Source organism: Lissotriton vulgaris, chromosome 2_1, assembly GCF_964263255.1.
Source record: "Lissotriton vulgaris chromosome 2_1, aLisVul1.2, whole genome shotgun sequence".
NCBI lineage: Eukaryota > Metazoa > Chordata > Amphibia > Caudata > Salamandridae > Lissotriton > Lissotriton vulgaris.
Window position 1 is genome coordinate 1,575,039,573 of NC_141687.1, and position 25,980 is coordinate 1,575,065,552.

At 46.2% G+C, this 25,980-nt stretch overlaps 1 protein-coding gene across 4 annotated transcripts in view; it reads left to right on the forward strand.

Annotated features, from left to right (window-relative positions):
• Positions 1-25,980, forward strand: part of LOC147732926 (histamine N-methyltransferase A-like) — a 196,162-nt gene that overhangs the window by 42,439 nt on the left and 127,743 nt on the right. For 2 of the 4 annotated variants that reach the window (XM_086957464.1, XM_086957465.1), the window contains one exon: positions 12,956-13,105. In XM_086957464.1, coding sequence (XP_086813590.1) covers positions 12,969-13,105 — 137 coding nt within the window. In that variant the 5' untranslated portion in view covers positions 12,956-12,968. Of the gene's footprint in view, positions 1-12,349; positions 13,106-25,980 lie in introns of those variants that run through there. The other 2 variants (XM_086957466.1, XM_086957462.1) reach the window with 1 other exon arrangement.

The window sequence follows — 25,980 nt, forward strand, 5'->3', positions numbered from 1 at the left end:
ACCAAGTTTGTCCTGCTAAAAAAGTTACATTCTCAAAGGTCCATAAGGTCCAGCTCATGGTTGAGGATGCTATGGGGAGCAGGGAGAGCATCGCAGATGGTCGTCGCTGAAGTGCGATGAGCACGCTCGGCGAAATCGTAACTGTAGCGCGAAGATCCTGTCGGGCGACATGAATGTTCATTGCTGGACATTCGAGTTTGTGGTCATCACTGGCTGTTGATGTTGCTTGTCTCCTTTCTGGTGAAGAATTGGCTTGGTAGTTTGGTCTGCTCTGTTTCCATGATGCACTGGGCCAGGGACAGACTAATTTGCATATAGCCAGGTTCTGAGCTGGGATGGTGCAGTGAGCTAAATAACGGTGATGGATCAAGCCCTGATCTTTGGACTGGGTAAGAGTGGTCTGCTTCATTCAGACACTCTGTTCATCACCACCCCCTTTTCTGGATCGTTTTTGGCCACTATAGGTGTGGCAGGGTATACTCAGACATGAGTCCCTTGCTCACTGCACCATTAGGATTCAAGCAAGCCGGGCTGACGACGGCTGAAATGCCAGAAACCGGTCCTCGGAAGCTTGTCTCCTTTCTGGTGAAGAATTGGCTTCGTAGTTTGGTCTGCCCTGTTCCCATGATGCACTGGGCCAGGAACAGACTAATTTGCATATAGCCAGGTTCTGAGCTGGGATGGTGCAGTGAGCTAAATAACGGTGATGGATCAAGCCCTGATCTATGGACTGGGTAAGAGTGGTCTGCTTAATTCAGACACTCTGTTCATCACCACCCCTTTTCTGAATCGTTTTTGGCCACTATAGGTGTGGCAGGGTATACTCAGACATGAGTCCCTTGCTCACTGCACCATCAGGATTCAAGCAAGCCGGGCCGACGACGGCTGAAATGCCAGAAACCGGTCCCCGGAAGCTTGTCTCCTTTCAGGTGAAGAATTGGCTTGGTAGTTTGGTCTGCCCTGTTCCCATGATGCACTGGGCCAGGGACAGACTCATTTGCATATAGCCAGGTTCTGAGCTGGGATGGTGCAGTGAGCTAAATACCGGTGATGGATCAAGCCCTGATATTTGGACTGGGTAAGAGTGGTCTGCTTAATTCAGACACTCTGTTCATCACCACCCCCCTTTTCTGAATCGTAGCATGAAGTGCAGCTCTGCTTTGGCTGGTCATCCTTGGCTTTAGCTGTAATGTAAAGAGTCGGGTTCACTGGAACTTTGTGTTGGTGGTAAGCATGGGTTGGAAGATCTTGACACAAATTTGCCCATTTGTGGTTACTAAGAGCCCAGAGGTACACAATGTTTCCTTTTCTTCCAGGAAGAGCTCAACTTATACCACACTAAGGGTTCAGGATCTGGAAGACACCTTTTAGGGATCAGGAACTCATCTAGCGGATGTCAGCAGGTCTGAGGATGGTCCCAGCAGTGGGACAGCTAGGCAATTGCAGAGAGGCTCCGGATTTGTTTGTGTCCCTATAGTTCAAAACAGGGGCCAGCTAACTAGCTATTGAAGTCACTCAGTTTACCTGAGATATAGTGTCCACAGTTACATGAGTGTACTGAAGTGTTGAACTGAAGGTCCTAGTTTCATACCTGGTGTCAACTTTGAAGTGGAAAAAACATCTGGAGGTTTGCCCTCAGAAATGTCTAGAATTTTCTGCCTCTCTCCCTTGGTTCCAGGATGTCTAGGCACGCAACAGGATAGTGTCTGTGTGCTGAGTCTGTGTCTTTGAAGCACAAGTGAGGCTGGGCATCGTTCCACCCACGTCTTACCAGACTGGCCCATCCTGCCACCAGTCAGTCCCTCTAGCGGATGGCTGTCTGGGAGGAATACAGAAAGGCCAGCTGCCAATTGCACCTAGTCATGTGACCCAGGAACAGGCTGCAGGCACCAAATGGTTAGGACAGGTAAATGCCAATTTTCTAAAAGTAGCATTGCAGAATTGTGACTTAAAATCGGACTTTACCATGAAAGAGGGTTTAAAGTTCTGTCCTTAGACACAAATCACAAACTTTCAACCTGCTTTTAAATACAAGTTATCTCTTATAAAATTTAATAAGCTAACCCGAATTTAGGAATTTTTCACTACTAGGACATGTAAAACTTGAAAACACATGTTCACCCTTTTAAATACAATACGCCCTGCCTAATGGGCTGTCTAAGGAGTAGTATATGTATTAAAAAGAACGGTTTAGGCCTGACAAACTGTTCATTTTGCCATGCTGAATTGGCAGTTTAAAACTGCACATGGGCTCGCATGGCAGGCCTGAGACATATATTTTAAAGGACTTCTTCAGTGGGCAGCACAATAAGTACTGTATGCCAACTAGTAGCATTTTATTTACAGGCCCTGGGGGTATGTAATAATACTTCACTAGACACTTCTAAGTATATTAAATGTGTCAGTTGGATGTAAGCCAATTTTAGCATGTTTAAAGGAGAGAGCAAATGCACTGTAGCACTGGTTAGCATCTGTACAGTGCACAGAGTCCTAAAATCAACAATAACAAATTCAGCAAAACAGGAGGTGTGAAAGCAAAGAAATTGGGGTGACCCTGCAGAGAGGGCCAGGTTTAACACCTGCTGTATCTTGAACTTTTCCTCACAGAAGTCTGAGGAGATCCATCATGTTAGCTGAAATGTTTTCAGGGCATTCTGAGTAAGAATACTAAGTGGGACTCATGGAAGTCATACCACCATTTACCCCCACGAGTCTAGTTTTTTTAAATGTTTGGTGTTGTTATGTTTCCCATGTTCTCGCTTAGTCTATGCCCAAATACTGCAGCTACCCTCATCTTAGAATGAGTACATTTGTAAAGAAAATGTTTATGTTTCCTCATGTTGTTTCTGGGTTTTTCCTGGTGTGGGCATTAGGACCGCCTACACAAGTGGAGTATGACTTTTATTATTAGAAGTATTGCATCTCAATCCAGTAGAACAGGGGTTATTACCAATTATGTTTCTCAGGCACAAGAAAGGTGATGGGAGGAATGCTGGCAACTTGTTCAATCACTGGTAATCACTTGGTTTAGCATTCCAAACTATTATTCTTTTGCCCAACATGCCACCTCGGATTAGACCCAGCAATTTGTAAATCAGCCTTGTCCATGCTCCAATAGCAACAGTCCAGCCTGAACTGCCAAAGCATGCCTTCTCTGAACCAGAATAACAAGCAACCCGAGGCTGGTTCCCCCCTGAGTGGGGCTCGTCATTCAAGTGTAGCTTGGTTCCACTGGCACAGTGACCAAGGGACCTCCGGCTGGGCAATTTTTTTTTTCATTTCTCTCCATTTCTTGCTTTCAAATGTAAGCCAGTGTGCAAGATAGAATGCATTCTGCAACATGCCCTCTGAATCTCATGATATTATGCACAATATCATATTTAGAATCATAGTAAATTATCATTGGCCCTTTTAAAGAGTTACTAAGTTTACTTCATACCCATTATTCATTTATTATATATTACCTCATAAATTGTTTCTGTGCACAATGAAAAATATTTACAAGTCACAGCTTGCCTGTTGGCTCTAGATGTTTTCTCAGACAACCAACAAACACCATATATCCCTGCAACCAGGACAATCTGGCAGATGTAATTGTGTATTACTTTTGTAAATCCGTCATTGGTGTAAAAAATTACAGGTTAAAACAGTGTCACTTGTTGGACTCTTTTTCCTACTTATTTTCCTTATTTTTGTGATCCAACAATTAGATCCTTTGGGAAAACCACGAGTGATCTACACAGATTACCCATTGCTGAGTTCAAGAATGTGTCTAGAGTTCAGAAGTGTATATGTGTAACTTTCCAGGTTCACTGTGTCATCTGTTTCCACAGGAAACTGCAAGTAGCTGAAAACCACCAAAACAGAAACAAATTAAAACCACTTAGAACTGTGGTAAAAAAAAGTCTTACATGTCTGCCTGTTACTAAGAGCAGAGAAGATGTTTATCTAAACATAGCAAGCCTTTGTAATTTGTAAAATCTCTGGGGTTGTAGTAGCAAAATCCCTTTTTGTCTCATAGAAAACCTATTTTGTGAGTCTGTTTGTTTTTTCTGACACATATAATGGGTTATGTGACCCATACTGAATCGCAATTTGGAACGGTGTGAAAGGGGTGTTCTTTTCAAACTGCAACTCGGTATTTGAATGTTTCAGTAATTTGCGACAGCAATTTGGGTTGTAAGACATAGATAGTTAAAAAGGATATGGCAACTTATTGGCAAAGGGGAAGGGGTACCTTTCCCTTTGAGAATCGGTGTGGCAGACTCAGGGAGAGTATGTAGCGGTCCAGAGAACCACTGCCTGCTCTCCCTGCAGTTTTCCAAAACAGAAAACCTTTTCTGCCAATTGATGGGGGCTCGCAACTGTGCAACCGGCCTTATGATTATTATTACTGTGGTCATTCTGTGGCCCCCTGCGGATCAGTATTTTGTGAACCAACCTATTAGTACATAGGGCTGTTCGCAATCTCTGTTTCTATTGCAAAAAGGTGGTGCTCAATTTGCAACCACCTTTTGTGAATGAAAAATGTGTGTTTCTGGTCCATTTTTGAAAAACCAAAAATCATTTTATATATTTTCCTAGCTTCTTTCAGGGGATACCACAAACCCTGGTTTCATTTCGAAACTCCAGCATGTGGGGAAAAAGGATGCAAATTTGTCTTAGATACACTCTGTTAATAAAACGTTAGGAAGGATTAAGAATAAACTGACTTTAAACAGCTAAAAAAGGGTATGGGCCGGGATGCCCGCCACCCCTTTCACCACCAATCCCAATGGGAGGAGACAGACATAGTTTGAACTTTTGGAAGGCAGGGGGGCCTCACGACCCCCCCGGCCGTATTTATTAAAATATGAAACAAAATTTAAAACTTTAAATTAAAACGTTTCATGTATCATGTACAAATTCAACATTCCATTACATTTGATGAAGACAGGTATTCAGGCTAACCTTAACAAATCTCTAATACAAAGATTTCCTAACCGAGTCTAACATCATGACAAATGCATTATATCCGAATTTGTACATCCTAACGTTAGGGGCCAACGGCAAGGTCTTAACCGGTGTCAGATCCCTATCACCAAATTCCCGGCCTCACGTGTGAGTGGTGCACGCGCAGAGGACTTTACCCTCGTAGCCAACTGTAACTTCCCTTGTCGTGGGGCCCCCTTTCACTCGACGCCATCTTAAGGTCATCCGAGTTCCCGTGCGGGGTATCCGTAAGAAGGACAGCGTGGACTCCCCCCCTTTCCCTGCACTCTCTTCTGCCAGAGCGGATATCCGGCCCCCGGGAAATTCTGGGGAGGGGCATATAGCCGTCTCCCCCTGGGCGACCCATCTGTAATGGGTGCTGCCACCCCGTGGGAGGGGCCAATGGCCGCCTCCCCCCGGGCGCTCCCATCCATAATGGGTGGCGCCCCCCCTAGGGACCTTGAAATCACTGCTCACCGATCATGACCTTACCGCCCGACCGAAGACTAAATAAATACGACAATTAGTTACCTACTAGGGGAAAGAAACCTGGGCTTACTTTTGTAGTACCGCTCGATATATCCACTGACTTCAACATTACTACAAAGGAAAAAAGGTCCTATAGCACAAAACAATTTTTATTGCATACATTCCTTAACATTTCTACAAAGGAAAAAAGTCCTATAAGCAAGTATTCAATTACATGCATACTCTTGTCATCAATTTAAGATGAAAGCAACGATTCCAACAAAACATGTTTTATTACAATCAAATAGCAACATAGGACTTTGTTCACTCCAAATATTTTGCAACAGGGGCTGGTGGGTGGGTCAAAAAACTGCAGCTTGTTCCCTTGAGGGCTCACGAGCGACGAGTGGTGCAGCCTTCAGAGCGCAGGAACAAGAGGACGCTTTCCTGGATTCCCGCGCCTTTATCCAGCAGCGGGAAGGCGGGGCCGCGCCCCCATCCCGCCCATCGGTACACGGACTTCCGGGCGGGTATTTAGGATAACCCTTTCAGGCGGCGGGGCGTGCTCCGACCACGCCGCTATGGGCATACCGGCCGGGACACGCCCCCCGCCCGCAACGGTTTCCCGGGGGATCGGGGCACCCATCCATACGTTCGGGGTGACCGAGTGGTCTCCCCTTTTGATATGGGCCGGGATGCCCGCCACCCCTTTCACCACCAATCCCAATGGGAGGAGACAGACACAGTTTGAACTTTTGGAAGGCAGGGGGGCCTCACGACCCCCCCCGGCCGTATTTATTAAAATATGAAACAAAATTTAAAACTTTAAATTAAAGACGTTTCATGTATCATGTACAAACTCAACATTCCATTACATTTGATGAAGACAGGTATTCAGGCTAACCTTAACATATCTCTAATACAAAGATTTCCTAACCGAGTTTAACATCATGACAAATGCATTATATCCGAATTTGTACATCCCTGCGCAGAAGACTTTACCCTCGTAGCCAACTGTAACTTCCCTTGTCGTGGGGGCCCCCTTTCACTCGAGGCCATCTTAAGGTCGTCCGAGTTCCCGTGCGGGGTATCCGTAAGAAGGACAGCGTGGACTCCCCCCCTTTCCCCGCACTCTCTTCCGCCAGAGCAGATATCCGGCCCCCGGGAAATTCTGGGGAGGGGCATATAGCCGTCTCCCCCTGGGAGGGGCCTATGGCCGTCTCCCCCTGGGCGACCCATCCGTAATGGGTGTCGCCCCCCGTGGGAGGGGCCAATGGCCGCCTCCCCCGGGCCCTCCCATCCATAATGGGTGGCGCCCCCCCTAGGGACCTTGAAATCACTGCTCACCGATCATGACCTTACCGCCACAGGCCAGATAGTTGACCGATTATCTGACCCCCCCACACCTCCTATAGGTCATGTCTCCTCAACCCCACTAGCCAAGCTATCATGTCTCCTATCAATAAGTCATTCCCCACCCTGGACAGGTGTACCCCATCATCAGAATAACAGTGATCGCCCCAGATGCACCCATGAGATATGCTTTGAAGATGAGCAGAGCGAAACAATTTCTCCATTTTATTGTTGACCCTCTTTACCGAATGGTTCAACGCTGTTGTGGACAAACCACCCCGCTATACCCTCCTCGCAATCATATGAGACCAAGCTATTGTACATCCCGGGAGCGTCTTTGCTAACCAACTAACTGCAGAAAGTATGTGTTCAATTAAAGCTCGTCTGCCCAGCCTTACCAAGTCATTGCCCCCAATGTGCACTATGACTACAGATGGCGGTGACCTGTGCCGCCCTAACAATTCTTCCACAAAACTTTGCAGTCGGTCAATACACAGGCCGCCCTTTCCATGGAAGGACACCCTGAACCCATATTCCTCAGATGTGTGGATCGCATCACCTGTCTTGAATATGTCCCCGGCACGCCTCACGTATGAGTGGCCCACGACCCAGACCACACGTCTTCCATTCCTTATTCCTGAAGTGGTGGTTAGCTGATGCTGGGCCGGTCCAATTTCCGCCCTGCGTCACAGGCTCGTGAAACTGTAATCCAAACAAAAGACAACAAGCGTGAGTGCACTTCATCAGAAACTTACAACATGTGCAGTCGCACATACCTCTTGAACCAGTTCGAAGACCAGCGGCCTAACTGCTTAACATTGTCTGCCTGCAGACCATGAGCCGTAGCTTCCGAAGCGGCCCCTATCCTGAATGAATGGGTCCCAAAATCACTCGGGTTCAAGCCCGCAGCTGCAATCGTGATTGCCAGCACCCTCTGAAACTGAAACCTAGTCAACGGGGTGCAGTCCGTATGTCGCAGCAAGGACCACCCCCTCGTTGTCACCATTTGTTTTAGGTAAGCTTCAACATGCCTTACTGGACAACCGGGACTACCTGGAGCGCGCTGCAACACAACGCTATTCCCCTGTGCCTCTTGGTCCGTCTTTGACCTGGCTATCGAGATCAGCAAAGAATCCCCCCTTACTTGGATGTAATCCCTGCGCAGACCCCCTTCCGTATCTCTTTTGTTGGCAGCCACTAGTTCACTCACCCGCAGGGCCCCATAAAACGCCAATGCGAACGCTGCCCGAAATAGTATAACCTCGCTAGGTGAGGAGCAAGTCTCCTCTAGTTTAGCCAGCAAGGAGGTCAACTTGTCAAACCCTAAAGGGTGCCTGTTATCCTTTCTGCACCCTTCTAAGCGCCGCCAGCCGCGCAGAGCCTTCCTGACTAGAAAGGAGTCTGTCGGGTCCCTGATCCTATGGAGCTGAGCCATAAATGATATGGCGGCCTTATACCGACTTGCGGTTGCCGCCGACCGGCCTTCCTCAAGAAGTGCCACTAAAAATTGGACAAAGGACTCCTCTTGACCCCATCTATGCTCCCCTGCCGGGCCAAAAAGGCGCAGTACGAGCGGAATGCCCCTCCATAAGATTTCCTTGTCCTGGGCGCTAAACTGGCTGCCACGAGGTTTTGTAGTCCGGGGCGCAGATTTGCCATAGTGCTTCGGGAAATGGCGCTGCCACTAGCTCCTCTGAGGGTAAACAATCCCTGAAAGCCTGCATTTTGAAACAAGAGCGTATCAGCTGCATTATTGAGTACACCCGGCACATGTTTTGCCCTGAATTGCACGTTTAATCTCAAGAATTTCAACACAATTTCTTTCAACAATTGCAATATCCATTTGCAGCGTGCTGCCTGCTGATTAATGCACTCAACCACAGTCATGTTATCAGACCAAAATACCACCGAGCGATCTCTGAATTCCTCTGGCCATGCCGACAGAGCCACCCAGATGGGGAAGAGCTCTAGGAAGCCAATGTTATTCGTCAAACCGCTTGTTTCCCACCATGCTGGCAATCTTTGGGCCAACCAATGGTTTCTGAGGATCGCGCCAAACCCCACGCTGCCCGCCGCGTCGGTCCATAAGCCCAGTTCCGCCGACGAGGCCGGGGGTTTGCTCCAGACCACTCAGCCGTTGAAGTCCGCCACGAATGCCAGCCAGATAAGCATGTCCTGGCGAACCTCCGCCGACAGTCTCGTGCGATGGTGCCCTTCCTTGAGGCCTACCATGGACTGGGCAATGGATCGTGAGAAAGGGCGAGCCATCGGTATCACCCTTAATGCAAAGTTAAGCTGACCCACTGTTTGCTGTAATTGGTGCAATGTCACTTTCTAGTTCCGGAGACACTGCAACAAGGAAGCCCTGAATTTGGCGATCTTCTCCGCCGGCAAGCGGAAGCAACCCTCCACGGAGTCTAGTTCTACGCCCAAAAACTCCAGGGAGGTAGCCGGCCCCACTGTCTTACCTGGCACCAATGGTACCCCGAAACCCCGCATGAGCATGCAGAAGTCCTGCAATGCCCGTGCACAGTCCCGAGTGCCCGCTGGGCCAAGAAAGAGGAAATCATCAAGATAATGCATCACATGTTGGTGCCCTGTGGCCTTTGAGAACACCCACTCCAGAAAGGAGCTAAACATTTCAAAATAGAACACACGAAATTGAACAACCCATTGGCATGCACATATCCATGTAGTATTTCCCCTGAAACGTAAAACCCAGCAAGCGCTGATCCTGGGGATGCACCGGAAGCAACCTAAATGCAGATTCAATATCCAACTTTGCTAACAATGCTCCGGGACCTAAGCGATTCAACATTACCACTGCGTCATCGAAAGATGCATACTTTACACTGCAAATGTCAGGATCGATCGCCTCATTGACAGAAGCCCCCCTCGGTGCCGACAGATTATGGATGAGCCTGTACTCCCCCGGGTCCTTTTTAGGCACCTCCCCTAATGGGGAACATACAAAATCAGCCGTTGGTGGGTCACCAAAAGGTCCTGCAACCCACCCCAAGCTAACCTCCTTGGCGATCTTTTTGGCGGCAACCGCCGGGTTGTGCTGAACGGGTAGTTGGTTCTTACATGAGGGGCCCCCCCGAAAATCACCCGCCGGGATCCTGAAGCCATGTGAAAAGCCATCTCGCAAGATCCCAGCGGACGCATGATCAGGGTATCTGTTCAGCCATGGGGTCAAAGCCAGGATATCTACGGGCGAAGGTGTGGACTTCCGGGGCACCGTATCAATCCTGCTTGGTACCCCCTTTACCTCCAGTACCATTGGCCCTGGATCGGCAGCTAGTTTCAGGGTGTGAAGTGTTACCACAACTGGAGCACGCATGCCTGAACTTACACGTTCCTTGCGGCCTGCTACACGTCCCCTTATTGAAACCCCAACACACTCCTCGCTTACTTCCGTTCCCGCCCAATCTAGGCTGAGACTCCCCCCGTAGCTTGGCCGAAAGGGCTGCGACTGTTTCTGTGGAAAGGCCCTGGAGCCGTTTGTGCTCAACCCTGAACCACCCACTGATCCCGGCAAGAGCTGCGCATGCCAAGGTACCGTATCTAAACAATCCCAAGTCAGTGTTTCATTAAACTCTTTTGCTTTTCTAAACGCCATGTCATACCCTTTCCATTCTTCTCCTCCATACTTCTCATGGAAGCTCGTGATCCTGCTCTGGTAACAAGCCAGGTCACTCAACACTTCCGGTGTACGTTCAGCGATAATCGCTACAAAAATAGAAAAGGCCCTGATCCAGTTCATCATCGACTCCTCGACCCTGAATTCTGCCATTTTTGCCCGCCATACACTGGGGTGCCATAAATCCTTCTGAGTCTTGGCATATTCTAACTCTCGATGATCAGTTAACAATGAAAACATGTTAATATACTTGTTAGCCCACACCATCTCCTTAGTAACCATGGGAATATGTTGCGCCAAGCTTTCCCGCCTTGAGGGTACGGCGCCCTCACTCATCATTGGGAGTGATCTCTTACCGGCTTCCGCCGCACCTCCAGGTGTCCGCCGACTTATTCTGGTTTTTGCCCGCGACCACCTTCGCCACCTGTGGAGAGATAGAAGGCACGTTCGCCGCCCCAGCACCCCTTGCCTGCCTTAACTGCTCAATAATCAGTCTAGCTTCTTCAGCCGGGTCTTCTACAGCCGCGGATCCCCCCGCTCCCTTCTTCAACCAGGGTAACACAGCCGCCAACTGAAGCGCTAATTCGGGAGGCATTTGGTTGTCATCCAGCGGTGTGATAACCACCGGGTTTGGCAATCCCCCATCCGGTGTGGGTACCGGGCTGGACGCTGGTGCTACTGGGACCGGTGGGACCTCCATCGGGACTGGGGCCCCGCTAGGACCCGCTTTCACCCTCTTTTTTTTCCCCTTATCCCCCCCTGGGGTAATGTTTGGCAAAGCAGGCCCTACGACCCTCTTAGGTTGCCCCGAGGGCCCCGCTTGTGCCTCAACTTGTTTCCTGAGGGCCGCCAAGCCGCGACCCAGCTGGTCTACTTTACCGAACTTCCTGTCCATCGCCGACACTTGGTTCACCAATGTGCGCAGCATACGTTCCATCTCGGAGCTCTTTCCAGTCTTCTTACCAGGCATGTCCGTGTTCAACATTAGCTCAGCCTGTCCTCCAGAAGTGACCTGGATCCCAGCTACTCCTTGACGACTGAAACAGAAAAACAACGATTATATGTTCAAAAAACTGCAGCTTGTTCCCTTGAGGGCTCACGAGCGAAGAGTGGTGCAGCCTTCAGAGCGCAGGAACAAGAGGACGCTTTCCTGGATTCCCGCGCCTTTATCCAGCAGCGGGAAGGCGGGGCCGCGCCCCCATCCCGCCCATCGGTACACGGACTTCCGGGCGGGTGTTTAGGACAACCCTTTTAGGCGGCGGGGGCGTGCTCCGACCACGCCGCTATGGGCATACAGGCCGGGACACGCCCCCCGCCCGCAACGGTTTCCCGGGGGACCGGGGCACCCATCCATACGTTCGGGGTGACCGAGTGGTCTCCCCTTTCCATTCTGCACTTGGGGTTGTTATGTGGCAGGAGTAGCACAACTTCTTTGTGTAAGCGGTTACATCGATACATTATTTTATGTGATAGCTGGAGCACGGACCACTGTATGGATTATTATTTTTTATTTAGTATCAATTGGTATACAGTTTTGTTCACTGAAATAGGATATTTTAGTGACTATTGATTTACTTATAGTTTATTGTGATATTGCTAAGGTTATGCTAAGAAAAAGAAAGATAACTAACTATCACTTAAACTGACTGTGGTGAAGCGATGTTGCAAAAGAAGAGGCAAGTTTAGAATTTTAAGATACTTCTTACATTTTGAAAAAATACCTTACATTAGGTTGCTATGTTTTAGGCCCACAATAAATTGTGTCTTAAACAAAGTGAATGTGTAGTGTGACCCCATCTTAAATCTTTTTGTCTCTATGATAATAGTACTTTTTTTAAAGGTCCCAGCACCACCATGTATTTCTTTTATTTAGCGATACCTGCACGTTATCTAAATTATCATATTTACTTTGTTGTAGACATTTGGAACAATTTATAATATTACTGAAGATTTGTATAATGGCCTGTCTTATATCTTTGTTGGCCATTGTACTGAATATAACCTCTTCACGACGACTCCAAACATAATATTTTAATATTCTGAGGTGTGCAGTATTTTTCGTCTGCACTGCTTATATTTGAGAACTGTTCACAGAGGCCGCTCATGCTGCGAGACAGGAGCACTTTAATATCCTGCGTTTTGTAAAGTTTTTCATCTGCTCGTTACTATCACAAAATTGATCAGAATTCGTCACATCTTAAGGAACATAATATTTCATGATATGTCATTGCGCCATTGTCACAACACATCAGGCAGGAAATTAAAAAGGCTGTACTTGAAATACGTAAGACAGGAAATTACGCAAGGAAGTCTCTACTGTGGCTGTTTTATCTTTGACAACAGCTGTAAAATATCACCACACCCACAGAGTGCAGAGTCCAGCAGTGCAGGCACGACACCCGCTGCTCCAGCAGTAACCACGCTGTGTTCTAAAGTCCAGGAGAGAACTGTCAGACACAGGAAGGCGGAAATAGAAGATACTTTCCTAAAGCGTACCTCTTCTCTCTTTCCTTTCTGCAGGGTAGCAACAGGCATGGCGTCATCCATGAAAAGCCTTTCGTCAGACACGAGCCGTTATCTGCAAGCCTTTGAAGTGTTTTTGGAACGCTCGACAGAACACCAGTGCATGCAGGAGTTTATTGGGAAAAAGTTCCCAAGCATAATATCCGGGTAAGTGGGGATGTGTGTGCTGCGTGTTGATTAAAGTCTCGTAAACAGAGGGGAATTATGCGAGTCCTTTTCAGACTTTTTAACACAAAAATTGACTGACTATAAACTAAATTTTTAAAAGGAATGCTCGTTTAATAATGCAAAATGGTTGGAAATCCCTGTAAGAAATGAATGCATGTTTGGAATGCCCAGACGTTTGTTGTTACGCATGTTTAAATCTGTTGCACAATTGCCTAATTGGTGGCCTTAACCAATGCACCGCCTATTTTAATCTACACATAGTCATTGGCAATTTAGCTGTAGTGTCACATTGCGTGATCAGATGTGTAAACTTGACAATGTGGCTGTAGTCCGTGTTCCATGTCTGTTCATCTCCTGTAAAGTCAAGCAAATGTTATGTATGTAACATGTATGCAAGCACAGCTAAATCTACTAATCAATAAACAGAAAGAAATGCATGTCAGAGTGCAAATTAGATACTGAATCAATCCGTGGATAAGAAAAGCTGTGTAAATTGAGAAGGGCTGGTCCTCTTCTGTTTCACACATACACCTTATCCTAAATCATAAGGATGGTTTTCAGCGAGAAGGATAAAGACAAAGAATTCTAACATTGATTTAGGGATTTCCTCTATAAAATGTACATCTCGATGCAGATATAACCTGCAAGATAAGTTTTCTCAAAAAGTGTTCTAACTTTCTATGTTTCGCTGTACTGCACAGCAATCATAGTAAGTTATACACGAGTTAAACTGTGTCAAAGCATAGTATTTTGTGCTGTATGCCCTTCCAGTACAAACCTATGCTTAACATTAAACACACACCTCTGCACTATGATGCAACTGTGTGTGCATTGGCATCGAGCACCTCAAACGTGCGCCAGCACAGGGAAACGTGAAAACAGCGCTGTATTTTAGTAAATGTGGTGCTGTTTTGCTCTCTTCCATTCATGCAATGCCGCACAGCAACTTTGGTTGCTGCACACAAGAATTCTTGGTACCTTTGTCCCCATAGTGTGACCTTCTATAGAATAATCATTTGAGATATCTCAAAGGATAATTGTTTTTCTGTAATAATACCACAATACACAAAACAACTGCATAATTGACTCATTGGGTTTGAATGATTTATAAGCATTTTGACCTGGCAATGCTTAATTGATTCATGTTGTCAATTACCTACTTGAGTTCACAACATTGCGTAAAATACTGTTGTGTGAAATGCTGAAGTACAATTTTTTTAATCCTGCACGAACCCACTAAGCATGCATGCGATTAGGAAACGTCACTTATTTTCTTGTATGTAACTTTTTAATGATAGTGATTTCAGTTGCATTACTGAGTGTGAACATAACTTTTTGCAGTTTCTCACACTTACTACTACAGTAATGAGTGGATCATCGAGGTGAAAGTTAGATATGTAGGTGTTCGAAATGGAATCTCTGGTTGGCTAAGGCTTGACCCAAAGCCAGGCAGAGACCATCACTCTAGTCAGGGCGAAGGAGTTACACGCCAAAGATAACCCCTGCTCACCCCCTTGGTAGTTTGGCACCCGCAGTCAGGCTTATCCCGGAGGCCATGTGGAAAGCATTTGCACACGCACACAGCAACAACATCACAGGCACACTACAAAAGGAACTCCACACAAGGTTATATCAAAAATGGCCTTTGTATTCTCATAACACATTAGAATAGTAAACGCATAATATACGTTTTGCCACCTGGCACTAGGTCATATCTAGAAGGGATTATATACACCTGACAGGGCCCACTGGACCACTGTCAGAACCATCACAGTGTGAACTTAGTAAAAGTAATACATCTCATAACCGTACAACCAGTAACCACTGGTAATCACTGAACTCAGCATCAGCCTGTAACATAAACTACATTATGCACAGTATCACATTTAGGCACAAATTACATTCTGCGCCAACCTCACCAGCATAAACACATTGTGAATCATCTCATAAGTCTAAACGCATTAGACCCTAACCTCCTAAGTATAACTCACATTAGGGGCATAAATCACAGTGGAACATAATCTCACTAGCATAAACCATAATATGCAAAACAAATTCATGATCATAAGAACCACATTTAGAGGTATAAAACAGGGTGTGTAAATCATACTACATGAATCACATTTCCTAGCACCACAGCACCACATAAACCACATTAGGGCCTGGCGCCCTATAATTCTAACAGTTCCCCTGGCCAACTGGCCTTCTCTCAGGGGCTTAGATCCCCTATGCCCCAAAGTCAGGGTGCGCTGCCAATGCAGCTGAAGTCAAGGGTGTGCAGGCCTAAACATTGCAGCTGACCACTACTTGCTGGGCAGCTGTGATTCTGAGGAAGGCCTCCCACCCATTGTGCCCTCTGATAAATATGCGCAAAATGGTGCAGCTGCCCGCGCTGGTGCGGCACAGCTGGGGAAATAAGGATGGGTACTGGCACCACTGTGCCGCATGAGCCCCCCTGGATCTCCTAAAACAAATGGGGCAACGTTGCAGCTGCCCACTGTCAGGCGGGGCAGCTGGGATGGCCAAAACTACAAGCACAGGCACTTGAGGGCTCTCTTGCCCTGCACACAAATACGCGCCCTCTTGTGGGAGCCTCGCGGGCTCTTGAAGAAAAATATGCCCCATGTTGGAACAGCCCCCTGTCAGGCGGGGGCTGCTCAGAATTGGCTTGGTGCCTCACTCGGCACCCCTACAGGATTTCCAAGTAAGCATTGGCGAATTTTGCGAATCTGGCGTTCGCGAATTTGCGTATTTGCGAACTCGCAATCCGCAAAATCCGCGAATTCTCGCGAATGTGCAGATTTTTTTTTTGTGTTCGCAAGGGTTTTCTGCCAGTTCGCGAGGGTTTTGTACCAGTTCGCAATTGCAAACTTACTTGTCTGCTCGCAACGGTCGCGACTATGTTGTTTCTACGTCTGGTTCATCATTTATCACAGGTTCACAGCACCCTCTGTTTCACCACTGCCACCCTGTTTCACCCATGCCACCCTCTGGTACATCAATGCCACCCTCTGGTTCATCACTGTAGATTATGGGGGGAAAAGCAAGCACACCTGCCCTGCTTCAACTGACATGAATTAATTTGGGGTTGATTTATTAATGTGTCACTGTTTTAAAATTCCAGTCTGGCACCTGCTTCCTTATCTGTAATTTGCTTTCTGTTGCAGTGCAATTTTTTTTTCCAGGACCTTTGTGGCCTACTTGTAGCTATTCTATGAGCCTGCTGTGAGGGTCAGAGCAGGGTCATAGAATTGTTGCAACTAGCAACTGAACTCTGGAAGGGCCCCAGTCAGGAAGCACTACAGGGAATGGTTACTAATGATGAGTTTGAACTTTTGCACCTGCTGAGTGCTTTCAGTTTTGCAAAACTCGTTTTTCTGCAGAACAGCAACTGCAATGCCCCAAACAAACATAGGCAACTGAACTCTGGAGGGGCCCCTCAGGAAGTACTACAGGGAATGGTTACTAATGTATGATGAGTGAACTTTTGCACCTGCTGAGTGCTTTCAGTTTTGCAATACTCGTTTTTCTGCAGAACAGCAACTGTAATGCCCCAAACAAACTTACTTGTGAAAGTTGATTTCTAATTCAAAAGTGATCCAAAGAAAGTCAAAAGGCCTCAAATCCAAAAAAGTGCAGGCAAATGTCAACCTGAGCAGTTATTCTGATAAAAATCATCATTTTCAGAAGGTCTATGCTGCTTGCTAGTGGATTTCTTGTGCAGAATTGCAAATTTTGTAATTTTGCGAGTGCGAGATTGTTGCTGCCCGCTGCACCTACATGTTCCCAATTGCGAACTCTCGCGATGCGTCGCCAAACTCCCGCGGGATCCCGCAGCAAGATCCAAATGGCGCAGCACTCGCAAAATATCGAGAAAAACAACTCGCCAAACGCTGAATGGCGGTAAGTGAACGCCGCAAGCCGCAATATCGTATCACCAAGAAAAAAAATCCGCTACGTGCGAATTTGCGGATTTTCGGTAAATTCGCGAGAGTTCGCGGATTGCGAATTTACCAAAAATCCGCGAGCGGAACAGATTTTCCGCCCATGCTTACTTCCAAGTCACATTAGCCTCATCATTGGAGCGGCCCGCAACGGCGTGTCCGCTCAGAGAATGATGCGGCCATGTCCCCTGCCAAGCCCTCCCTCACCAGGCTGCCTCGGGGCTTCCTGGCTTCTCTGGCCTCACTGCTCTTCACCCGAATAAAGCATTTTTAAGAAATAAAAGTAAAGCGCTCACAGGGCGCTAAAGGCCAAAGTCCAAGGAAGGGAGGCAAAGGGCTGGGCCCCAGGCAGGCCAGCTAACAGGGCCCACCATCAGGGAGGCAGTCCCTTGTGGCGGATCTTCCTGGAGCCCGGCAGCAGCAGGCCCCCCCTCAAGTCAAGTGAACAACAAAACACATGGGGTCACAGCCCCTATATTTATATGCCCTTTTCCTTTGTGTCACAGCACAGGGCTTAGGGATACCAATTCGGACTGTTTTTAGAGGGGCTTTGGAGCACTTGGTTTTGCCCAGCTCCTCTCTCCTTTGTCAGGTGGGGGCTCAATGATCTGACGCACCACAGGGGGCGGAGACAGCATTGTGGAGGGAAGGCACAGCCCTATTCAGGTCCCAGGTGCAACTCCTCCCTCCCATCTGCATGCAGATTTCTCTGCTCCCCACTGGCCTGACTCCCCCTGGCTCCTGGAGCCACCCACACCTCTCAGCTACTGTAATTCACAAGCCAGACATGCAATTCACATCGAGCAGGCAGACACAGTACACAGAAATGCCATCCTCTAAAAGTGGCATTTCTCCACCAGTCGCCATGAATCTGCACACACCGTTGCACAGCGTTTATCCTCACTAGTTCATAAATACTAAACTCACCATTGCACTCCTCTCATACCAGGAAATACTATGGACATACAAATCCTCCATGCATTCCTACGGGAGGGCAGGCCAATCTCACCACACGCACTCAGAGCGTGCATGCACTTTACACTGGGCCACAGTGCTAAAGTGCCCAGAGGCCTAAAATCACTACCACTTTGTCAGAGCTTAAAGCAAAAAGTTCAGGGGTGAACCTGCCAAAAAGGGCCAAGTCTAATAGAAGGTCAGCTTAAGAAATACATTAATAAAAATTGTAAATGCCCAAAATATATAACTGAATGTTTTTATCCAATTTGCAGCGCACTTCCTTGACCAAACTTCTGATACTCGACTAAACTACATTAATCACACTCTGGACATAGTGGGCACATGAGTGCCCTTGCTATGCACAAGTAGATCCTATTTAAATGCACCACTTTACGCAATTCACATGTTGTGATTCCGCCAACCAAATACACAAGTGCAAGTACAACTAATATGCCTAAAAAAATCATTGTGAATCTGTGTATTTTGTAAGTGGTAGCAACATATTAATACTGATATCTTCATTCAGGCACCAATGTAACAGCAGGAGTGATTTATGATAAGTTATTGCTAACTACTTCTACTCTCGGAACATAACTTTTTACAAACCAATTCGAAACTAAGAGGTAGCCAAATATAATGAAGTTATGGTCGGAAAAATGTAGGGTACATCAGCACTCCATTTTTATGCATAAAGTGAGTTATCCACATTCAAAATGTACAAGGATCTCACAAGTCACTGAGGAGACCATGACCTTCATAAGGCTAGGGATCATAAAGGTGACTTCATAAGTCCTTTTTAGGTATGGGTTACAACATCTAGGCCCAAATGTACTAAACCTTTTTAGGTTTTGCCTGCATAGTGCTTGCGCTGTGCTTCTGAAATCTCTTGTATTTAATATATCTTAAAATGGGGCTGTTATCAATTCCCATGCCTTATTACTGTGTTCATTTACTTTTGTGTGGAACCTTTTCTTTGGTAACTTTCCCTGGCTGCACGCATGTATGCTACTTCTACTAAAGTTGTTCACACTGCTTAAGCCCCATTCACTGTCAAGATAAGATCTTTTTCCATGTAAAAGGTAGACCGCTTCTAACAGTATGCTGGAATGCATGCCTTTTATTGCTTAGGTGTGTAAAGCAGATGCTGCAGCCTTAGAACGTTTGTGGCATTTCCAATGCATTCCTCAGTACATTTCTTTGCACTTTGTAGGCATTATTGGATTGATTTTTTCAACTTAATCTATTTGGTCATAATGATCAAATTCTAAATATTGTAATCAACATTGCACGCTAAAAAGAACATTGATATACAAGAGCTATGCTATATTTTACTACTAAACAGGCAGCCACAAGTGCAATTACCTTGCAGACGACAGGGACATGATTTGAATGGTGCAGCAGGTGCAGTAGCACCAGGCCCAAAAGTTGTCAGGACCTCTATAAGCACATAATATTGCTATATTTGAGCACTAAACATCTGGTCACAATTGCAGTTAACAGCCGGTCACAATTGCTGTTAAATTGGACTTGCTTTGAATGATGCAGCAGCTGCAGTGACACCGGGGCCAAAAGCTCTGGGGACCCAACTAAACCCAGGTTATTGCTAAACTGTAATACTAAACAGGCAGTCACAAGTGAAGTTACCTTCCAGACAGCAGGGTCTTCATTTCAATGGTGCAGCAGGCATAGTAACATTAGGACCAAAAGGTCTAGGCACCCCACTAAACACCTAAAATTGCTATATTTTACTTATAAGCAGGCAGTCAAAAGTGTGGTTACCTTGCAGACAACATGGACATGATTTGAATGGTGCAGCAGGTACAGGCCTAAAAGTTGTCAGAACTCCTCAGAACACCTGATATTGCTATATTTTACTACTATAAAGGAATTCACAATTGTAGTTACCTTGCAGTTGAAAGCGGCTTTCTTTAAATGGTGAAAGAAGTGCAGTGGCAACGGATCAAACATTTGTCATAACTCCACTAAACACCAACTATTGCTAACATTTACTACTAAACAAGCAGTCACAAGTGCAGTAATCTTGCAGGTGACGGTCATTATTTAAATGGTGCAGCAGTTGCAGTGGCACCAGGGCCAGCAGTTATCATTACTCCTCTAAACACCTAATTTTGCTATATTTTACAACTAATGAGGTAGTCACAAGTGCATTTATCTAGCAAGCACTGGGGCCATGATTTCAATAGTGCGGCAGCACCTGGACCAAAAGCTCCAGGCACCCCCTCTAAACACCTAATATTGCTATATTTTATTACTAAACAGGGAACCACAAGTGTGGTTAACTTACAGACAACGAGGCCATGATTTGAATGGTGCAGAAGGTGCAGTATCACCAGGCCCAAAACTTGTCAGAACTCCTCTAAACACATAATATTGCTATATTTGACTACAAAACTGGCAGTCACAATTGCAGTTACCTTGCAGTTAAAAGGGACTTGATTTGAATGGTGCAGCAGGTGCAGAGGTGCTGGGGCCAAAAGCTCTAGGGACCACACTAAACACAGATTGTTGCTAAATTGTACCACTAAACAAGACAGTCACAAGTGAAATTAGCTAGCATGCAATAGGGTCATGAATTGAATGGTGAAACAGGTGCTGTAGCATCAGCACCAACAGCTCTAGGCACCCTACTAAACACCTAATATTGCTACATTTCACTACTAAACAGGCAGTCACAAGTGCAACTACCTTGCAGACAACAGGGTCAAGATTTGAAGGGTGCAGCAGTTGCATCGGCATCGGGCCCAAAATTTATCATGGCGTCCTCGAAACACCTAATATTGCTATATTTTACTACAATATAGGCAAACAGAATTGCAGTTAGCTTGCCATTAAAAGGGGGTTCATTTGAATGGGGCAGCAGGTGCAGTGGCACCAGACCAAAAGCTCTAGGGAGCCCTTCTAAATTCAGAATATTGCAAAACTTTACTACTAAAAAGGCAGTCACAAATGCAGTTACCTAGCAGGTTGGAGGGCCATGATTTCAATGGTTGCTGCAGGTGCCGAGGCACTGAGGCCAAATGTTGTCAGAACTCCTCAAAACACCAATTATTGCTGTATTTCACTACAAAATAAACAGTCAAGTTAAGTGTTGTTACTTTGCAGGCACTAAGGTCATGATTTGAAGGGTGCAGCAGGTGCAGTGACACCGGTGCCCAAAACTCTGTGATCCCTCTAAACACAAAAATTTGCTATAATTTACTACTAAACAGGCAGTCACTAATGCAGTTATCTTGCAGGCACTTGGGGCATGATTTGAATGGTGCAGCAGGTGCAGCGGAACCGGGCACAAATGTTGTCAGAACTCTTCTAAAGACATAACATTGCTATTACATCAATTAATTCTATTATTTCCCTCGTTCATTTCATTTTTTTAAATCTTGCTATTACTTATACCAGTTATGTTAAAAAGGGTTCCAAAGACAACCGGTAACCAAAGACCCTTTTATGTTGTTGCCCGGCGGTATCGCCTCTATGACCCACCAATATTAATCAATGAAGAAGCAGGCGCTGGAGACTGGAAGGCAGGAAACGAGGATTTTATTCTCTCCGGAGGAGAACACATCAATTCAGACAGCAAGTATCGTCACGAGGTGCTCTAACCACATCTCTGAGGCCTGGCCTCTTATACTAGGGTTTATGACCTTTATTGCACATAACACATTCTCGCAATACTTTAGTACTTGAAAGAACATCCTCGGAATCTCCCCTTCAGACCCGTTCCCACATACATTTACAGTTGGATTCCCCACCCCGGTCACAACAGGTGATGGTTGTCGCACAGCAGGGCATTCCGCCGATTCACGGAATGCATGGGGTTGATCGGATCTCATGGGGTGGGGGCTTTGATCGATTCGGGGGTCTTTTGATGGGGAGGGGAAGCTTCCTACTGTACGGGGTAATAAACAGTATCCGCAGAGCCAGGTGGCGGCCTGGGAACAGGGAAGACAAACGGGGACACAGGAAAAGGGGGTTTGCATCAAAAGGGTTTGAGGCCATGAAAGGAATGAGGGGAGGTGTCGCGCTGGGAACAGGATGGGATTCCGTGGTGAAGCTGCGCTGAAGAGGGGTTTATGACCCAAGGCATGAGAGAGCGGGGGTTGTCAGCGTGCGGGGGAATGCTTGCGAGGTTAAGAGAGAGAGAGAGACGCGCTGGCTATCAGCGAGGGGCAGGGAGGCCATGGTGCTCAAAATGGCTGCCGCTTACGCGCACGAATGGGCTTGGAAAGGGGCAAGATGGCGCCGATAATGTTCACCAAGTTTGCATTTATTTTCCACAGTCCTCCCTTTAACATTTCCAAGACATCTTGCTGGCCTATTTCCTATCTACACCTATATGCAGCGATCATAAGTAAGGGAGAGGGGACTTAGGCGAAAGAACTGTACGTAAACATCACATTATAAACATCATATTGAAAAATCTCATCATTTAGTAGGCGGGTTCATCGTTAAGTTGGTTGCAGAAAAAGTCATCGTAATGCAATATCAGACTAGAATTACGTAGCGAGGGCGTTGGGTACAGATCATAGAATAAGAACTGGTAAGTTATCATATAAGTAAGTCCTTTTTGTATACGGCGGGTGCATAGTCAGTCCAATGGTGATTGGGAGAGAAAGGAGATACAGTAAAAATATCAGAGTTCTCGTTGTCCTTTGTCGTCTTCTGTCGGCACTGTTGAGCACCTGGATTACCTATCAACAGAAATGTTCATGTGGATTGAGTCGTTGGGGGTCTGCGGGTAGGGGTGCATTCTGTTTGGTTTTCGTCAGACCTCGTAGGAGAAATGCGTTACGGTTTTGGAGCCGGTGCGTCTTCTTCCGTAATGCAGAGCATAGATTTTGCAATGGAAAATGCAATTGTCCCAGAATTGTGAGATCTGTTCGTTTCTTGAGTCTCTGTGGTGGGCATTTCCTGTTGCTTCCATCATCTTCAAGGTGCTTGGTAGCGGGCAGAACCACAGACTCTGTTTATCTTTTCTTCGGGGGCGACCCTTGGTGGAGTTCTAGGTCACCGTTCTGGGATTTAACATAGTTCGTGGTCTACTTAGTCGGAGCTCCCTCCCTTCTGACGCAGGGAGTACTCTTCTCTGGGTAGCTCAGTAGGATTTGGAGGAACTTGGGAGTTCGGGTGGAAAGGTGCGGGTGTGAACAGTCCTTATGGTAGGTCGGAGGAGGAGGGGATGGAGCAAGGCCAAGTCGGGAACAGATCAGGGGGACGGAGGGTTTGCGACAGGCGGGTCCGTAACCATGTTCAGAGAGCGGGGACTTTTTGGCACACGTTGATCATAGAGTTCAGGTCAGCCCTTTCCTTAGCTTTGTTTGAAACAGTGCCCCGTCCTGCGACTCCTTACTGCTGTGGTCTCGCCTCGGCCTCCGTCGCTGATGTTCCACAATCCGCAGTCAGGCCGCGTGCTCCCACATCCGGTCTCTTTCCCCTCCGACAGTGATACCCTTAAATGAGTGTTGAAAAGACAGTCTTTAGAGATTTTGCAGAAAAAGGTAATTACATAAATCTATTTTCTCTCCCAACACCAAGCAACTGGGGTAAGCACTCGCTACATTTGAGATTTTTGCGGCTAACGTATAAACAATTGATGATGGATTTGCTGGATTCCTTACAACTTCCTTTTGTTGGCTAATTCTTTGACGCTTTGATGATTATTACGTTCATTTGTCATATGTCTATTATAGTAGATGTCAGTTCTTCTGGCAGAGACCCATTTCCCTAGTACGAGTCTTGCAAGGCTAGGTTGGTCTTCAGGGCCTTGTATTTTACAAAAAGTGCAACGTGCTATTCACCATAGTCTGATAGGCATCCTTCTGAGGGATGAACATAAGCTAAACAAGTCTTCATTACATCAAAACATCTTATTTTCAGCAAGGCTTACAGCAACGAGGTCTTTCGATTTTCGATCTAATTTTTAACTTTGCATACATCTTTCTAACTTTCTATATAAATCCTCGCAACCTGGTTACTACAAAAACTCGGGGGGTGGTTTGCGATAATTATTAAACTTATCCTCGGGGAAGGTGGGATCTTATGAAAAACGATTAGGAACACAGCGAATCGGAGCAAGGGGCGTTTTTCAAGTTCTCGTTCAGGGCAGCTGATACTAAACTGGGGGCATTTTGGGTAGATGGGGGTGTCTCGATCATTTCTTACAGCTTGGGGTACGGAGACAATTTTCAATGGGGATGGTCGCATTACCACAGACATATTTTATCATAGAAGCCACTGACAAATAGTTCCCTGAGAGTGGGTCAAATTTAGGGAACCTTAGTCGTCTTACCTGTCCCTTTCTTATCGGTCAATTTAAATTTCATCCATATTTTAGTAGAAAAGGAGAGGTAGTAACGTGGTACCGATACAATTTTATTTAGGACAAATTTGTGCAAATACTTGTGGTATTTGGGGCCAATCAGGAGGTGCACCAGGTTCGCCAATTAGGTGCCAGTCGCTAGGAAGAGGGAAAGTGTGGAGGGGTGAAAGAGTGAGTGAGTGAGAGAGAGAGAGAGAGAGTAAGAGAGAGAGAGAGAGAGAGAGAGACAATAGGCAAAACAGTACACATGGGACATAGAGAATGACCGTGTATTGTTTGGGCTATTCAGTGCGTTACCCAACGTTAGACGTTTCGGGTCTGTGTTAGGATGTAAAAAAAGCATGCAGTTTTGGGACAAAAAGCATTAGATCTAGTACAAAAAGGTCGTGCATTGGGTAGAGCGTCCTTGTTGTGCCGTTTTGCAGCGCTAGTCCATCTTCATGCATCGGGCGTGACGTGGTTCCAGATCCCTTATGATACTCTTAATCGGGATTCTAATGTATCCTGCAGAGGGAAAAAGGGGGAAAAAAGGGGGAGGTAGGGGGACAACATTCGAACACATCAAATGTATGGGCACGAAAGTCCTTTACTTACCACATACTCGTACTTATCTCTTCGGGATATAATCCCTTAGGGTTTTGGTTTCCTAAAGTCATGGGGGCAGGCAATGTGATAGGTGGTTCATGGGGAGGTTCGAGGATGGCATTAAGGATCGTGTGTAGTGAAAACGCTAAAAAGGAATCAGAGGTGCCTAGCGTGAGGTACCCGGTTTTGTAGATGTATCCAGCCATCGGGATCCCTAAATCATTCCCAAAGCTGTGATGTTCTAAGGCATATCAGTTCTTCGTTCAACCCTGTACCTTAGTACCTTCGACCACCATATCTTTATAACATTTTATCAATCACACCGTTTTACTTTACCCATTCTCAGAAGTCGAGGTCCTTCTTCATACGTCAGTTCCTGAGCTTAGTACCTTTGATTCGACCATCAACCCAGGGTCGAACAACCATTTCTCGGATAACCTTAAAAAAAGAGCAGAACAGTTGCGCACAGAAAAACCCTCCCACCGATACCCGCATTTACAAAAGTATACGATGCCTATCCATAGCTTTTTAAGACCTTTATTTGTAGAATTATTCAGTACGTAAAATGTGAGAGCGCAATTCATATTTTGGTCTGACATGTCGTCGATGGAAGCACATACAGTAGGGGGTTATTTTGTAGCACAAGAACATGTAAAAAAGGTCTAATTTAATTATTTGCAAGTAACCAAAAAACATTTCATTGCGTGACGAAGGAATCAGGGGCATTTTAGTTCATAAATGGAAACACAGTCAAGCTCATCGTAATCACATTTCCTAGATGTAAACCGCGGGTGTGCATCATGAGCGACGTTATGTATCAGTTACAACAGATATCAAAAATAAATTGTTCATTGAAATCAACATTTTACGGAACCCTTCTTAAATGTTCGCCAAGTGAACCCTCCTCCCTTTAACATTGAGTGCGCAATGGTTCGTATATATATATATATCTTAGTACATCAAGTTTCATTAGCTAAGGAACACCACGAGGCATCCGTTAGTTTCCATTGATACCAGCGCCATTTTGGGCG